The sequence below is a fragment of the Cavia porcellus genome, unplaced genomic scaffold, assembly GCF_034190915.1.
Source record: "Cavia porcellus strain 051 isolate PalLab524CR breed Dunkin Hartley unplaced genomic scaffold, mCavPor4.1 scaffold_9, whole genome shotgun sequence".
Lineage (NCBI taxonomy): Eukaryota > Metazoa > Chordata > Mammalia > Rodentia > Caviidae > Cavia > Cavia porcellus.
Genome location: NW_026947492.1, coordinates 41,182,180 through 41,198,668, shown reverse-complemented (window position 1 = coordinate 41,198,668; position 16,489 = coordinate 41,182,180). Strand labels below are relative to the sequence as shown.

The following is a 16,489-nucleotide window of genomic DNA, read 5'->3' as shown; positions in this document are numbered from 1 at the left end:
CTTTAACCTATTTTTTTTTATTTTTTAGTTTTTTTGTCCTTTTGAGGTAGGATCTCACTGTGTAGTTCAGGCTGGCCGTAAGCTCATTTTGTAGCCCAGGTTGGTCTCAAACTTGCATGGATCGTCCTGTCTCAATTTCCAGCCGCTGGCATTAGAGGTGTGTACAACCATGTCCAGTCAAACCTCTTTTGTTAAAGGTGAAGACATATATCGTTACTTCCCTTTTAGAGACTGTCATTCTTCCCCCCATGGGGTCTGAGTGTATGTGTCTCTTTATTCATCTGCCAACACTGAAGATTATTAGTATTTCTACTGACCACCAGTCTGATCAATGAGCAACACTGCCTTTTAATTGGTATTAAGACTGAAATATTTTTGTTTATTGACTGTCATTTCTTTTGTGTAATCTATTTATGTTCCTTGCCTATTTTTGATTGGAGATTTAATTTTTTCTTCTTTATTTTAAAAAATGATTTATATATTAATTTTTTATCATGTGTTATATCTTCATCTCCATTTATTCTTTGCTATTTAACTTTGTTTATAGTTCCATTTTCTACATAAAGGCTTAAAGTGTTCATGAAGTCAAATCTTATCACTCTTTTCCTGTATCATTTAATTTAAACATTTCTCCAATCTCTCTCTCCAATCTGCAGCTGGTATGCTGGGGCAATACAATGTTGGTAACTGCAAAGCTGGTGTTTCTCACCCTAAGTTGGGTCAACAGAGGCACTACTTTATAGCAGCTGAGAAAATTCTTTGGGATTATGGTCCTCAAGGCTATGACAAATTCACTGGTCTCCCTCTAAATTATACTAACAGGTAAGAACTCTGCTGATTCACTGGTGTTGCTCACTCCTCCTCCTGCTACTGTCTGTCTGTCTGCCTCTGTCTGTCTCTGTCTCTGTCTCTCTCTGTCTCTCTGTGCATCTTTGTGTTTCTGTCTCTCACTCTCTGTGTCCCTCTCTGTCTCCCTGTCTCTCTCTGTCTCTGTCTCTCTGTCTCTCTCTCTCTCTCTCTCTCTCTCTCTCTCTCTCTCTGGCTCTCTCAAAGCAGCAGATTCATTCATCAGACATTTCTTAAGTACTACTATGTACAAACTACAGTGCCACATACTATTTGAAATACCGAGCCTTTGTACATGTGGATCAGATTAGTCTTGAGAGGAAATATGACAGAACTCACTTTCAATGGAAATGAGCTTTTTTAAAAAGATGAGTGTTTTAGGCTTGAGGACAACCTGATATAAGTTATGCCCGTTCTATCTATAAATGGCTTTTTCTTCCCTGTGCAGTAAAATGTTTCCTCCAAAAGTAAAAGTAAAAAGTGAAAGTTTTCCTCCAAAGCCTAACTCTAATATTGCTTCTTAAGTGATCATTCCCCTGGCTCCTGAGTTGTAATTAATCATTTGTCCTTCAAGATCCCATAGCATGTAGTACTTCTCATTATGGAAATTTAGTAAATGGATGTAGACTCCTGTGACTTACAGCATTACATGCAGTGGTGTCTGTGAAAGCATTAACAGTGTATAGCATGATACTGAGGATGATTGCTGTTAGTCTCTGGTCACTATTTGTATTTGAAAAATTCTCTTGTAATCAATGATAAGACATATTGTGTTTCCTTAATTGTCCCTTCCTCCTTTTCTTCTTTCCTTTTTTCGTCCTTCGTTCCTTCTTCCACCAAATTGATGCACTTGCAAAGAATCCGTGCGAATTGTCTCTTTAATATCAGCATTCTTTGTTGGCCAATATTTCATCATAAAAAGAATAATGAAAACTATCATCAAATATCAGTGAATATTTAATATGATATATGAAATCACATTGTACTGGTAGCATGAGAGATGCAAATGCGTCTAAGAAAATGTCCCCACCTTTGTGTGGAGAAAGTAGCTGTGTGCACAGGAGAAGAGAAGAGTAAGTGAGTTCTCAGGTATCCAGGGAGAGCAAAATAGCCAGGAAACACTTGGCTTTCAAAGAGTATGTTTAAGAGTGACTATATGAATAATGAAAAGAGAGAAAATTTAGATGCAGGAGTTCATACAAAGCACCTACTGTATAGGAGAGAGTCAGCAGGTCATAACAAGTGGAGTAGGATACTTGAATAAGGGAATAAACGTTTTCATGGAGCAATAGTGAGAAAATGAGGCAAACCAATTATTAGTCACAGAGATCTTTGGTACTCTTGAACTTTATGATGGTCAGCTGGAAGCAATTAAATATTTGGGGACAGGTAAATAGCAAGGAAAGTTACTATTTTTTAGATCAAAGTTCTAGCAATGTATATACCAAGAAAAAAATGAGTGAGCCATTGCAAGATAGAGGATGGAGAGTATGCAGTCAGGAGGTTCATACAGTGATCCAAACCCAGGGTAAAAAGGGCACAAACCAGGGTTGGACTGGTAGGGATACAGGAAAGTGCAAAATGGGTGTTGAAAAGAGAGAATGTAAAAGCAACTTACAAATTGAAGGTGAATAAGATAAAGGGATGAGACGAAAAAGACAGTAAGCAATTTCAAGAGTGACATTACCATTGATTTAAATAAGATAGTAGAGGGATGGTATTAGTCAGAAGATAATGTTTCACAATTTTAGGATTTAGTGTTTCATGTGTATAGCTTATAGCTCTCCATTAATTAAACAATTTGATTAGCTATATACTCCATTCCTTAAGTGTGCCAGATATCAAAGAGTTTATTGTAAACAGAGACTATTCATATTGGCATATGAACTAGCTAGAGATAACAAGATGCTTTTTCTGCAAAGAAATCATTTAGGTCTCTATTATTGGTAGAATACTATTCTGGAACTCCACTATTGGTAAGAAAGGAGTTTACCTGTGACTTCTTTGGTTGCTGGGCCTTTGGGGGAAGAGAGTACAACGACTAAGAGAAATGAGCCTGACCACCATCCAGTTTCTGAAGACTTTTAAAGCTGGTTGACTCTCTGGGAACCTAGTTGAAGACTGTACAGTCTTCTCTGGGCAGATGAGTGGGGGAGTGGGATAGATAACCCCACCATGAAGGCATCTGGTAGATATGTCAGGATGTGTTCTTAGTTTTGTTTTATGTCTTTCCACAGTGATTCTGCATTCTACTTTACACAAGGGGAAAACAGAATAGGAGGAAAATATTGGAAGGCTCGATATACAGAGTATGTGGATGCATCTTTTACTCAAAGAAAGAGGTCCTCTGAGACAGAAGCCCATCTTGGAATTCTTGGTATAGTAAAACCACACTCATACTCCGAAGGCAGAGAAGTTTCCTTTGGGGATATACATACAGAGACTGGCTCTCTTGCTCCTAGTCTCCTCTTTCTATCTTTTTCACCCTCTTCCCTTTCAATATCTTCCAGGTCCAGTCATCAAGGCAGAGGTGGGTGATACCCTGCTAGTGACTTTTGCCAACAAAGCTGACAGAGTCTACAGTATTTTGCCCCATGGTGTGCTCTATGACAAGGCATCTGATGCAGCCCCAAATGTAGATGGTAAGCCTCAATTTGGGCTTAGGCAGGACACAGGTTGAGTAAGCAAAGGATTAAGAAGTAGATGAGCCTGTTTAAAATCCCAGTCTCTTTGCTTAACAACCCTGAGAATGTAGGCAATTATTTAAATTTTGTAAACCCTATTCTCTTTTGCCGAGTAGACTGCATGAGCTATCCTTCCACTGACAATACTGCTTTTAGGAAACTCTCACTCCTTGTTACACGTCCCAGTCACTGCACCAGACAACAGCTGCCTGGGATACTTGCCCACACCCAAGTGTGAAGCCAGGTCCAGCTGAAAGCAGCTTTATGGTAATGGAGAGGGGATAGGGAAGGAAGGAAGGAAGGAATGGAGACAGGCCCAGCCTGACTCTCCTGCTGCAGCAGTATCTCTTGGTCCTGTATTCTCTTCCTTGGTCAGGGTGCTCAGAATGACTTTGTGTGTGTAGGTATAGAAATAGTATCAGAGACAGCAGAAATGTTTATATATTCCTTCTATTTTTAAAATTCAGCAATCTTATTAAACACATTTTTGCAAAGTACAGTACCAGATACAGAGTAAGGCCGTAACCTTATCTAGTGGGAGAAATGCAATGTGTACTTTGGCAATACAGTGTGAGAATTAAGTGCACACAATCAAACAGACTTTAGTGTGAATCTTGGATTTGCCATTTATCACCTTTGTGACCTTGAACACTGACTTCTGCTATCTGGTAGTTATTTAGGTTGTTTCCTAATTCAGTTTCCCAGATTTCAAACTTTTTACAGATATGTCTCTTGCTTAACTTTTTGGGGTATCTTCTATAGCACCAAGATACTTCACATAGAAGGCTGTCAATAATATCATAAGGATTTGCATTTTTATTACTAAGTGAACAAATATTACTTTTTAAATATTTGCCAAATATACTGTTTGGATATAAAGAAATTATAGTGCTTACAGAACAGATAATCTTTTAAGTTTCTGTCTCATAAAACAGCAGACTGTGGAAGTGACCTCTTTTGGTAGGATATGTAAAAAAACAATTGTCCTTCTACAAAATACATCATCATCAGAGAAGGACGCCCCAGGCTGGAGACTCAGTCTGACAAGTTTAATGTTCTTGGATGTTGCTTTAAGTAACTGTTTCATTTGTATCTTCAGGATTTCTGAAACCAGGGGCACATGTTAAACCAGGAGAAACCTTCACGTACAGGTGGACAGTGCCAGAAAGTGTAAGCCCAACCACTGATGATCCTCCTTGCCTGACCTATCTTTACTTCTCAGCAGTGGACCCCATCAAGGACACCAGCTCTGGCCTTGTAGGGCCTTTGCTAGTCTGTAAAAAAGGCGTTCTCAGAGCTGATGGAACACAGGTAGGCCATCAAATGCCACCAGGTTTTACTTAGGGTTGTATGTGGAAAAGGTCAATACTATGGCTAAAGATTAGACAGCAATGAAGACTTACTTACTTACAGAAATGATCTCTTTCCTTCCTTTTGAAATTGACCTTTAACTCAGATTTTTTAAAATTTAAGATCTAAATTTCTAAGTTACCATTCCCCTCGAGGAGCCTAGCTTTTCTCCTTATTGTATTTGGGATTTGGCAGGCTTCATTCCCTCTGTGATACTTTGATTCTGAAATCCTAAGATACATACATGGAACATGATTGGAATCCTTCTTACTGGGCAAGGTTTCTCACACTTGGCCATACCAGGCAACACTTTAAGTACCCTTTATTCAAACACTGCGGACCAATAAATCAGATCTCCAGGTGATTCCTATGTGCAGCCAGGGCTGAGGACCACTGTAGCTCATTCCTATCAACTGGAAGTTAATCATTATAACTGAAGGAACAATAAAGTGTGTAGATAACTCCTTACAAGTCTCAGCTTTTAGAGGTGTGGTTATTGCACTGATTAGTGGGGCAAAATGAAGCTTTTAAAGCTACGTCTACAAGATATGAAGTACACTTATGTAAAGAGAAAAATCCAATCATTTAACCACTTCACAAATTACGTCACCAATCAGAAATAGCAAGCCAATTTATTTAAGTGGAATATTATATAATATTTGGTATGATATAGACCACTTCTGGGATTAGATAAATTTCTAGGTTTAGGGAACACAAAGCATCTTGGGCCAAGTCAGATTTTCATTTCCTCATATGATGGAAGTGACCCCCAAAATGTCAATTCTATATATGATAAATTGAGTATTTCTACTTTGTCTTAACAATAATATAAGGAAAACAGAATTATTATCAATATTTTAAAGCTGAAGAAACACAGGGCAATGAAGCTGATTGATGGTCTAGGAAACACACCTCGTAAGCAGTGAAAGTCAGCAGAACACAGGACTTTTTTGAGTATCTAATCCTATCCTTTTCTCAGTACACTAACTTGCTCCCTTCCAAGAGGTTATGTATCAGAAAATATTTGTAAGGTAGTTCTGTTTTGTCCACTGTATCTATTCAAAAGTAAATTTGCTAAAAGTACTTTGTGCAAGCTGTTGCACAGGTAGATACTATTTATAATAAGATCACTTGTATAATATTCATGGGAGAAAATACTAACCCAAAACAACCTTCCACCTGGAATTTGGTTGAGAGAGAAATTCACTTAGCCAAAGTTATTTTCAACACAAGAAACACTTCAGAGACTCTTAGTATGTGTCAGTTCCTCTACAGGTAAAAACTTGACTAGGCTTCTTCTAGACAGGTTGAGAGATGAGCATGGAAATAGTAGGTGTTTGCAGCTCCCTCCAGTAAAATGTCATAAAAATTCTCCCAGAGGTGAATGGATGTCATAGAATATGGGTAGGGGATATAAAAACATTTTAAAGATAATTATGACTCTCCACAATAACCGTTCAATCAAACCCCCTCCTACCGGTCCTTATCGCCTTTCCTTCTCTCCATCCTCTCTCCCTCCCTTCTGGGGCATTGGCCACCCATGGTAAGAAGAAAAAGGCAGAGAGAAGCAGCCTGACTGTAGAGAGTCATGCGATACAAATGCTTCTGAGCAGGGGTGTAGTTTCTTGGAGAAAGTCACACAGGTAAAGGACATAATAAGAAAGACACATTTCTCTGAGCGTCTTATGAACTTATCAGTGTCATACCCTGAAACCCAATATACAGAATGACTCAGTGACTCTGGCTAATGTTGATGAATGCTCATGCAAATGTATAAAGTTGTGCAAAATTTAAAGGTGAAGCAATGCTAGGAATTCTTGAAAGATGTGCTCTTCATATCTTCATTTCTTCCTTCTTCATAGAAAGGAGTAGACAAAGAATTTTACTTACTGTTCACAGTCTTTGATGAGAACCTGAGCAGGTATCTTGATGAAAACATTCAGAAGTTTACCTGGCGTCCCTTCAGTGTTGACAAGGAAGACAAAGAGTTTGTGAAATCCAACAGAATGCATGGTATGATAAATGGCTTTGTCTCTTGTCAGCCAGCAAAAGGCTTAATTGCATTTGAAGTGAAATATTTGGAATATTTCAACTATCTCAGTCTTCGTTTCAGTATTGCTCTTGATTTTGAAGTAAGTTAGTTCATGCCTTCAGCTTCACAGGTATCTCCCGGACATATTGTGAAGCCTAATGATTACTTCTAAAATACTGTAGATAATTAACACAGAAATCTGAACTAGAGAAAATAACAATACATCAGAAATTCAGAAAATTACTGATAAAATTTTTTCCCTTGGGTTGGAAATAACATCGAGTCAGATAATACAAGAGATAATACAAGGAGTCTCATGAGTGTTGGGCGTATTAACTAAGATGGTGGAGTAATGAGCCAGAGTGCAAACTCGCGGCCCCAAGAGTGTGCAGTTGACTCAAGTGCTGTAAAGTAGCACGTTCAAATCCCCTTTTTTAAATCCAAGTATGACATATATTAATTGCCTTTTAAAACATTATTGAAGATAAAGCACATTTCCCCAACCGCTCTCACAGAAAGGTCCAAGGTTAAAAGCAACCCACAACAACCACTTACAGATTTCCATGGTTCCTGAGGCTCAGGTCTAGCAGTCCTCACTTAGACCTGGGGGAGGCATGGACTAATGCACTCTTATTACCTTCTTCTAGGAAAGTTTTGCCATAAATAGATAAGAAATTTGCTCCAACATTTTAGTAGACAATAAAAAGCTAAGCTAGAAATGGGGAGACACAGTAATTCCTTAGTGGGAATCCAAATATAAAAGAAATTTATCATCAGCGATGCCTTTATGTAAAAAATATAGAACAACTGAAGAGACCGTGTAAAGTTCAGCCCCAGCCTGGTTGGAACTCATTTGAATATTGTGGAAATGCAGTGGATATTCATTTCAAAGCAAATCTTACGGATAATTTTGTATCTCAACTCAAAATTCACATTAATTATAAAAGAATTATAAAAATTCACATTAATTAAACTAGAGTTCCAAATCAAGAAAAAATTCCCTACCAAGTCAGTGAGGTACTAAGTTACCCTAATTCATGCTAATATTCTAACATTTGGTGGATAAGATTTAGACCACTTATTTGTAAAAGCATTATCAAACTGTTTCTTTCCCCAAAGACTGTGTCCTTTGCATAAGCCCCATGGTTTCTTTGACTATCTAGTAATATTACCAGGCTTAAGTACAATTACCAAGTGCCACTGGTTCAAAAGACACAGAAAAAAAAGTCATTTTATTTGACAATAAGATTATACCAGAAGGCCATTCATGTGTGTGAGAGTTGTTCTTAGTATGGGCATTAGTATGGAATAGGAGGGGAAATATATTTATCTCCAAGGAAGGTAGAGCATGAGGCATGGTTATATTATGGTTATGACTTCTGACATGCAGCTTTCACACTTGAAACCCCCTGCCCCAAATGTACTGCTGAGCTTTAGCAAGAATGGTGTTTTTAATGTACATAATTCTGGTGGGCTCTGACTCCCTTTTTCCTCCTCTCTAGCTATTAATGGTTATATGTATGGTAACCAACCAGGCCTAAGCATGTGCAAAAAGGATAGAGTTTCCTGGCATTTGATTGGAATGGGGACTGACACCGACATGCATGGAGTTTATTTTCAAGGGAACACCATCCACCTGCGAGGGACTCATCGTGATTCCCTGGCTCTATTTCCCCACATGGCCACGACAGCGTTTATGCAGGCAGACCATGCAGGTAAACTTGATGAGTGCGTCTCAGGTGTTTAAATTCCAATTTAGCTTCATAAAACTCTCACCAAGAAGAAACAAGTAGACTTTGAATGCTTCAAGGGGCGTAGAAACAGATACAATCTTGATTCAAACCGGAGGGTCCTGGCTATTTTAGTCTACACACATAGTGTGAGGGGAGAAAAGTTAACATCCCCAAAGCAGAGGTAGGAGCCTTCTAAATGGCTTTGCCACACAAATCCCAGTGAATGTTCCAGATTCATATCCCCAAAAAGGATTTTTTTGTGTAATAAAAAACAATATGCTATATAAGATAAGTATTCACTGACTCTGTCTCACGTAGTAAGGGACAGGCTACTTTTTTAAATTAGATTTTATTGGTACCTTTTAGATATACGTAACAACAGGCTCCTTCTTTACCTCATCCTGGAAATGCAGTTCAGATGCCTCTGCATCATCAGTTAAGAATCTGAAGCTTGAACTTCAAAGCCTTTGCCTAAGAACTCCCTGAGGGTAGGAGCTCTATGATCTTTGCCTTATAAACTTGTAAATTTCTAGTAGTGTTGAACCTCTCCACATTAATATAGGTGATTATTAATCACCCAAATCAAGGGATGCTTAAACACAGTGGCTTTTTTTTTTTTAATGCATTTGGCAGTGAGGGGCAGGAGGTTAATCGTCCTAACCTGTGGAAACAGACGATCAAAGATGGAGCTGGTTGGAATATTTTCAGAGATTTAGCTATTTATTCCAATGTTTTCACCCTAATTATATGCCTCGCAGCATAAGATTTTAAAAAGCTTCATAACAATGTTTTCTGGCTTATGTTTGGCACTGAGCATAACTTGATCTTCCTAACAGCTTAGTGATTTCACTAATTCTCCAGACTTGCCTGTAAGGTGAGAAGAACACTCAAAGAGTAAGAAGCACAGACAGTAGGCTGCCACGCAAACATTTCTTTCTTGTTCTTAGAGAAGATAATTCTTCCACTATTGAAAAACTGTGTTGGAAATATATCTCATGGGCTTCCAGGAGAAATAAAGTATGCAAGGAGGTCTTTCCACAGAGAAGAGGTATCTTCTCTATGGTTTCACAAAGACCCTTCCTCATGAAGATCTTGTTCAGTGGGGGGCTTGGGCACCCACGAGGCTAACTGGTTTTGGTTATCTAGAATATATACTTTGGTAATGTGTAAACAGAATTGCATATGAAACAAGACTGAAGCTCTCTCTTTGTGCATTGTTGAAGTTAATGAAAGGCACACTGATCATGCACCTCTAAGAACAATGTATTAGAGAAAGGAAAGAGCCACTGATTAAATAATTTCATTGAGAGTTAATATCTCGATTTTGTTTCATATGACTTTGGTAAGTTCAATTATGATATATCTACCTGATGTCAATGCAGCAGAAAATTCAGTTTACAAACACATAAACTTTAATCAGACATGATAATTGATATTATTTAGTGAAATCTAGTCAATTTTCTTTTGCATCTGATATAATGTAGATTGGCATGAAAATTCCCTTTACTCAAGATTTTAATGAAGTAAATACATTTGACTTTTATAATACCTCATTTATTTATTGTGACTTACAGCTTTTTAAATCCTTTAGGGTTTTGGATTTCAGGAAGATGGCCTACTCTGAACTTTTCTAGGATATTTTACTCTGAATTTTTCTAGGTTAGTCATCTTACAAATACTTCTTTTTAAATTGGGCTGGACTCAATCACACTCATTAGTGATTTTCCTGGAGTTGATTATCTTCCTGTAGGTTTCTAAAATATGGACTACTAAGAGAAGTTATTGTTCCATTGCAAATGAATTTCAGATGGTATTTTTCCTCCAGAAGTAAACATATTCAAACACTTTGTTTCCTTTGGGGTCTGACTTTAAAATACCACCTTCCTGGTTGTTGATTTTGAAATAAACGTGTAGGATTACTAAAAGCAGACCAGGGGCACAAATAAAATCCAGCACTATGCACAACGTCAAGCCCCTTCTCTTTCAGGTATTTTCAAGGTGTTTTGTTCCACCTTGCATCACTTCACCAAAGGCATGGGTCAGATATATGAGGTCAACAGCTGTGGCAACAGAGACCCTTCTGAGCAGCCCTACGGGATGATAAGAACCTTTTACATCGCTGCTGAAGAGGTAGAATGGGATTATGCCCCTAACAAAAACTGGGAGTTCGAAAAGCAGCCCTTGGACGCAGGAGGGGAAAGGTACCACAGGCGAAGCCGCCAAGTCTCTTGGGTGGGAATGTGTACGCTCTGGAGGCATTTATCACACCTTGAAATCTAGAAGTGCCAGGTGATGATTAGGAAAGCTGTGTGTCTCCAGCCTGAAAGGAAGAGTGAAGTCCTCCTGGGGGCACTTCTCTCTGTTCTGTGTACCTCCCCCAGTGGTGAGTGGTGTGTGATGGGGTTGGTGATGGATGGCTGTGCCTGTGAGTGACACACAGAAGGAAAGCTCGGAAGAGGCAGATTCGAAGACACTGTGGGACCAGGAGACAACGGAGGGCAGAGGAGATAGGCAGGGTGTGTAGATCCCAGATAGGCTACTGTAGAAGGAAAAGCACAGGAAAAGGGAGCAGAAGACAGACTGGGCTGAGAGCCCATCTAGTTGGGATAACTGAGGAAGAGTAGGAGGTTATTGACTTAGGAGAGATCCCTAAGTCAGGATGGGAATTAGGCCCTGTACCCAGAAATCTCTCAAGATTGATCCTCCTTTGAAAGTGATGTCATTCAGTACTGCATGTCAAAGAATCAGCAATGCTGAGCCATATGCAGGCTTGTGAGTTTTGGTTTTCTACTGCCCTGACCCGAGCCCAGTAATCAACGCTCCAGGGTAGAGTCACACAGGAAAGAAATCAGGTGCCGACTGTAGCCCTCCGCCCCCACTGCTCATACCATCCACTTCATAGCACCCTGCTGCTTGTGTTTTGCTGCCCTAAATGCAAATGAGGAAACAGAGTCAAATAGTTAAAGCTATCCCAATAGTCATTGGCAGAATTGAATACAGATCTTTTGGAGGTAAATCCGTGATCTCTCCAATACATTATATTGTCTTTCCTGTTGCAGATTTCTATTTCTTATTATCACCCACTCCCACCCCTCCCTGCCATACTTACCTGCCTGCACCTCATACAAATCATCTAGGCTGCAGCACTCACAAGCAGCTCTAAAATCTGCTGTTCCTAATCTTAACATAATTTTTTTCTTACTTATTGTTACTAGTTGGCCTTCATTTTGAAGCATTATACTCCTGGAAAAGACTGTATTAATGCCATTTTATGGATTAAAAAAGGAAAATGACTATGTTGAAGATTTGCCTTGAGGACAAGATTTAAAATCATGCAATTATTCACTAATCCTTTTAAGTAGACTCTCATCTTTTGGGACACTTGCACTACCAGTACAAACTAAAGACAGATGCTGGCATGGTAGAAAATGAAATGTTTACTAATTTGGGCATTTCTAGAATGATTATTCCACTAAATGCCTGAAATAACTGAAGCAAAAATTGTACAAGTGTACAATTTTACAACTCACTTTAACCTCTATTTGAAGCCCTTGGTCCCTCTGGTCTAGCAAGAAAGTCTACTTTCAGTTATGGGTCTCTCTCTCAAGTACTGGGGAGTAGAGCTAAAATGCCTCCCCTACCACATTATTGCTTTAAATAAGTAAGAGCAAAGTGAGATAAGAACTTGTTTCAAAGCACACCGCATTCTATGGATAAACATGTGGTACTGAACTGAAAAGACATGTTCTCTTAGTGACACTTTTGAGTCTCTGTAATAGGAGCCCAAGGAAAAATGCCCCTTAGAACCTCAGTTTCTATGCCTCTTTTTTCTTTTCTTTCTTTCTTTCTTTCTTTCTTTCTTTCTTTCTTTCTTTCTTTCTTTTCTTTTCTTTTCTTTTCTTTTCTTTTCTTTCTTTCTTTCTTTCTTTCTTTCTTTCTTTCTTTCTTTCTTTCTTTCTTTTTTTGGCCCCAAAGCCATTATGAGATCACATCTGTTTCTCCGACCACCTCTTAACAGAGGTTAACTCAGGGATGTTTATTGCTCTGGTCAGCCCAACCCCTCTTCCTTACCTTGGGACTTAGAGGTCTTTTTTTGGAGTTATCTAAGAACATGCTAAGAAGGCCTCAGGATTCCAGAAAGACAACAATAAGGCTACCAGCACAATTTCAAGGAGTAAACTGTTGTAGTGGAAGTGACTTTGAAAATAGAAATTAAATGATATAGAAAAATAAAGTCATCATCTTAGTACTCTTGAGCTTCAGGCTGATGTGTGTGATTTGTAACCATTCTGGCAATAATAATAACCATCATCTATTGATCACATATATGTACTAGGAATTTTGCTAAGGTTTTTACAGACCATACTTGATATATGTTTGAACCATTCAATCAGCTCTAGCCAAGAATCTAACTTCCTCTTGAGGTCATGATAAAGAGCTTACTTGGTTTTAACATGTACCTGACATTGTGCTTTACCAACATAAACTCATACAGTCCCTTGGGGCAATTCCATGAGGTAGGTGCTTTGTCATCACCCTATTTTGTACAGGAAGAAGGCTGGGAAATACCAGAGCTTGGCTCCGTGTCTATGATGGTCATCACCACAAGCATCATTAGGAGTCACAGAAAATGAAAGTGGAAGAAAAGTTCCTTTGTAGAGCGTATAGTGTAGAACAGAAGAAACACTTGCATCTGTTGAATACCTACTGTGTGCTAGGCGCCATGCAAAGTGCTGATGAGATAGAGTGGAACTGAATAGCCAAGGTCACTTTATACTCTGAATTCCTGGCCTATGAGGAAGATGTCAGAAAAATGTGTGGATTGAGGCAATGACTAAGAAAACAAAGTTGAGGATGCAGTAGGAGCTCAAGAAGAAGTACATATTCCATCTTGGGGAAAGTTGAGGAGAGGGGAGTTTCCTGAAAGAAGTGACCTTTGAGCTGGAATATGAGATGTAAGCCAGTTTAAGAGATGGGAAACATTCCTTGGCAAAATGATAGGCATGTAAAAGGCATGGAGCAGGGAAGGCAGCACATTGTGTTCAAGAGTGAACATTTAAAATGACCCACTGCAGTGTGTGGTGGGGGTCCGTAATGGGAAATGAAGGTGAAACTGGCATTGGCAGTGTAGGAAGTCTTAAGAGCCAGACTGCAGTCTGTCAGAGGAAAGTCATAAAAAGTTTTCCCAGAGCAGGCGTGGTGGTGCATACCTGTAATCTCAGCACTCAGGGGGCTGAAGCAGGAGGATCATTGTGAGTTCAAGTCCAGCATGGGCAGTGTACAGAACTCCAGGTCACTCTGAACTACACAGAGAGACCTTGTCTCAAGAAAATATTTTTCCATAAGGAGCAACCTGCTCAAATTTATAGGTTTGGAGCACTCTTCCTGCATTATAGAGGACAGACAGAAAGGAGTTATATAGATGGCTAAGAGGGCGCTGAGGAACAATTCCAGCTAACACATTTCAGTAGTTCAGGTGGCTTAGATTTGAATGCAGGCAGTTAATGGAGGATAATGGAAGGACATGAGACTGATCATATTTTGGAGATAAGATTTCCTTTCCTTTCCTTTCCTTTTCTGACAAAGACTCATTATTTTTGCTCAAGCTGGCCTTAAACTCCCACCTCAGCCTTTTGAGTAGCTAGGATTATAGATGGGTTCCACCATGTACAGCTTTTCTGATTTAAAAAAAATCAAATTTTTTGATGATCCACCTCAATGATAAATATACATATGCAGCTGATCCTCATTCTTTGTGAATTTCACATTTGCGAATTTGCCTTATCCATGTTAAAGATAAAATTTGAAGATGAAGGCTAATATCTAAAACTTTGTAACTCCAAAGTCAATTCTTATAGCACTTTTGTGGTCATTTGAAGATATGCATAGCACTGTGGAAAGTGTAAGCTGCATGATGTACACATTCATAGTTGAGATCAGCAAAGCATTTCTCTGTTTTCTTATTTCAGATCTGCTATAAACAAGTCACAGGGATTTCTATTTAATGCCATGGGTTTTGTATCTCTATGCTTTATTTTTGTGATTTCATTGTTTAAATGGAAAATAAAAGAGTAACATTGAAGCACTATCTATTTTGAAGCACAAGAAAGCTGAGATGTTCATTAGGAAAAAGATATGTTTCTTAGAGAAGTTTCATTGAGGCAGGAGTTATAGTACTATTGACTGAGTTCAGTTAGTGAGTCACTCAGATATAAAGTATCTTTAAACAGGACCACACACAAAGCAAGCTTATAGTTTAGTGTTCATGGTGACTTTCTAGAACATAACAACCATGAATACCAAGAATGACTGTATCTATATTTGTATATGAATATAAGTGCAAAATACAACTGTAGACTTTCTTGAGTTCTTTCAAAGAGGTAAAGCACAACAAGGTATAGAATGATATATATATGAAACTTAGAGGAATTTAGGATAGTAGAGAAAAACATACATGCATGCATGTGCCATGCATGTGAGGTTAGACCAAGAACAGAAGCTCATCCTCAAGGGTTCCCCAGAAGAGTCTCTGAGGTTGGACCCATTCAGTACCTGGCAGCGACTGGGGGCAATTGTTTCAGAAGGTGGGCCATCAGCTGGTGCTGGGCTGCCTTAGCAGAATCTAAGGAGCTTTACAGTACTGATTCTTGGCCCCACTCCCAGAAAGCGGAGCAAGAGGCCAGCTTCCTGGGGTGATTCTGCTCACAGCCAGATTTTGGGAGCAGTACTCTGGAGTAAGCCCCGAGTTACTAAAAAACACTCAAGGTTTTTCTTCTTTCTAACAATCTTAATTTCTGACTTGCAGACATGGAGATATATTTATGAACCACACTGAAAACTGGATTGGCTCTCAGTACAAGAAAGTGGTTTACAGGGAATACACCAATGGAGAATTTGTGGAAATCAAAGCTCGACCACCTCGAGAGGAGCACTTAGCACTCTTGGGTATGGCACAGATTTTAGGCATGCACTGTCAGCCTCAAGCATATGCATGCATGCACATGCATGACGACACACTCACACACAAACACACAATGTCCTGCAAGACTGAGAAGGTATAAAAGAGTAGAATGATTGGATTCATGCAAGTGCAATATCTTCCTGCTCAGGCTTTGTTAGGGAGTGATGCACAAACAGAAATACAAGATGATGCACAAACAAGAATTTGTACCATCAGGGAAGTCTACCCATGTCTAATCTCTTGGACTTCTTTCCCACTTCTCTATGATACCAGGAAATTTTAATTTGAAACAGTTTGCTGTCTCAGGACATCAGGACTTCTTAGGTCCTGAGCTATTCATGCATAGTGTCATACCAAAGCACCCTAAAAATAATTATGATGAACAAGAAAGTCTTTATGTGAGATAGGTGCCAAAGGATAGCAGGTCTGATTTCAGTTCAGGAGGCTGGCCTTCCTAGAATTCAGTGAGCCGGTCTGCAGCCTTTGGCCATCTAAAGCAACCACTGGGCCTGGACAAGCTCTTCCTATTTTCCTTCCACACTTTTCCTCCCCTGGGAATTATCAGACCTGAACCCATTCTAAAAATAAGATTTGAAGGGGCTGGGGATTTAGCTTAGCGGCATAAGCACCTGCCTTGCAAGCAGGTGGTCGTGAGTTCGATCCCAGGTACCGATAAAAAAAAAAAAGATCCTCTCATAAAGATAAGATTTGAAGGCAAAAAACAAATACAGAGAACTTTTGGAAATTCCTTTCTGCTTTTAAATGCACAATGTAGCTTACATAACTAGTATAGCTCTAGATAATACTTTTTAATATGCACATAAGGTTATCTGACTTCCAGCCTGATAATTTATCAGATGTTCCACCCATCCTCCCCCACTTC

General features: G+C 39.1%; 1 protein-coding gene across 1 annotated transcript in view; it reads left to right on the top strand.

Annotated features, from left to right (window-relative positions):
• The window catches only part of Hephl1 (hephaestin like 1), an 85,695-nt gene that overhangs the window by 45,748 nt on the left and 23,458 nt on the right, over positions 1 to 16,489 (top strand). The window contains exons 6-13 of the mRNA XM_003468543.2: positions 657 to 822; positions 3,084 to 3,223; positions 3,357 to 3,488; positions 4,630 to 4,841; positions 6,743 to 6,893; positions 8,415 to 8,627; positions 10,633 to 10,846; positions 15,451 to 15,590. Coding sequence (XP_003468591.1) covers positions 657 to 822; positions 3,084 to 3,223; positions 3,357 to 3,488; positions 4,630 to 4,841; positions 6,743 to 6,893; positions 8,415 to 8,627; positions 10,633 to 10,846; positions 15,451 to 15,590 — 1,368 coding nt within the window. The remainder of the gene's footprint in view (positions 1 to 656; positions 823 to 3,083; positions 3,224 to 3,356; positions 3,489 to 4,629; positions 4,842 to 6,742; positions 6,894 to 8,414; positions 8,628 to 10,632; positions 10,847 to 15,450; positions 15,591 to 16,489) is intronic.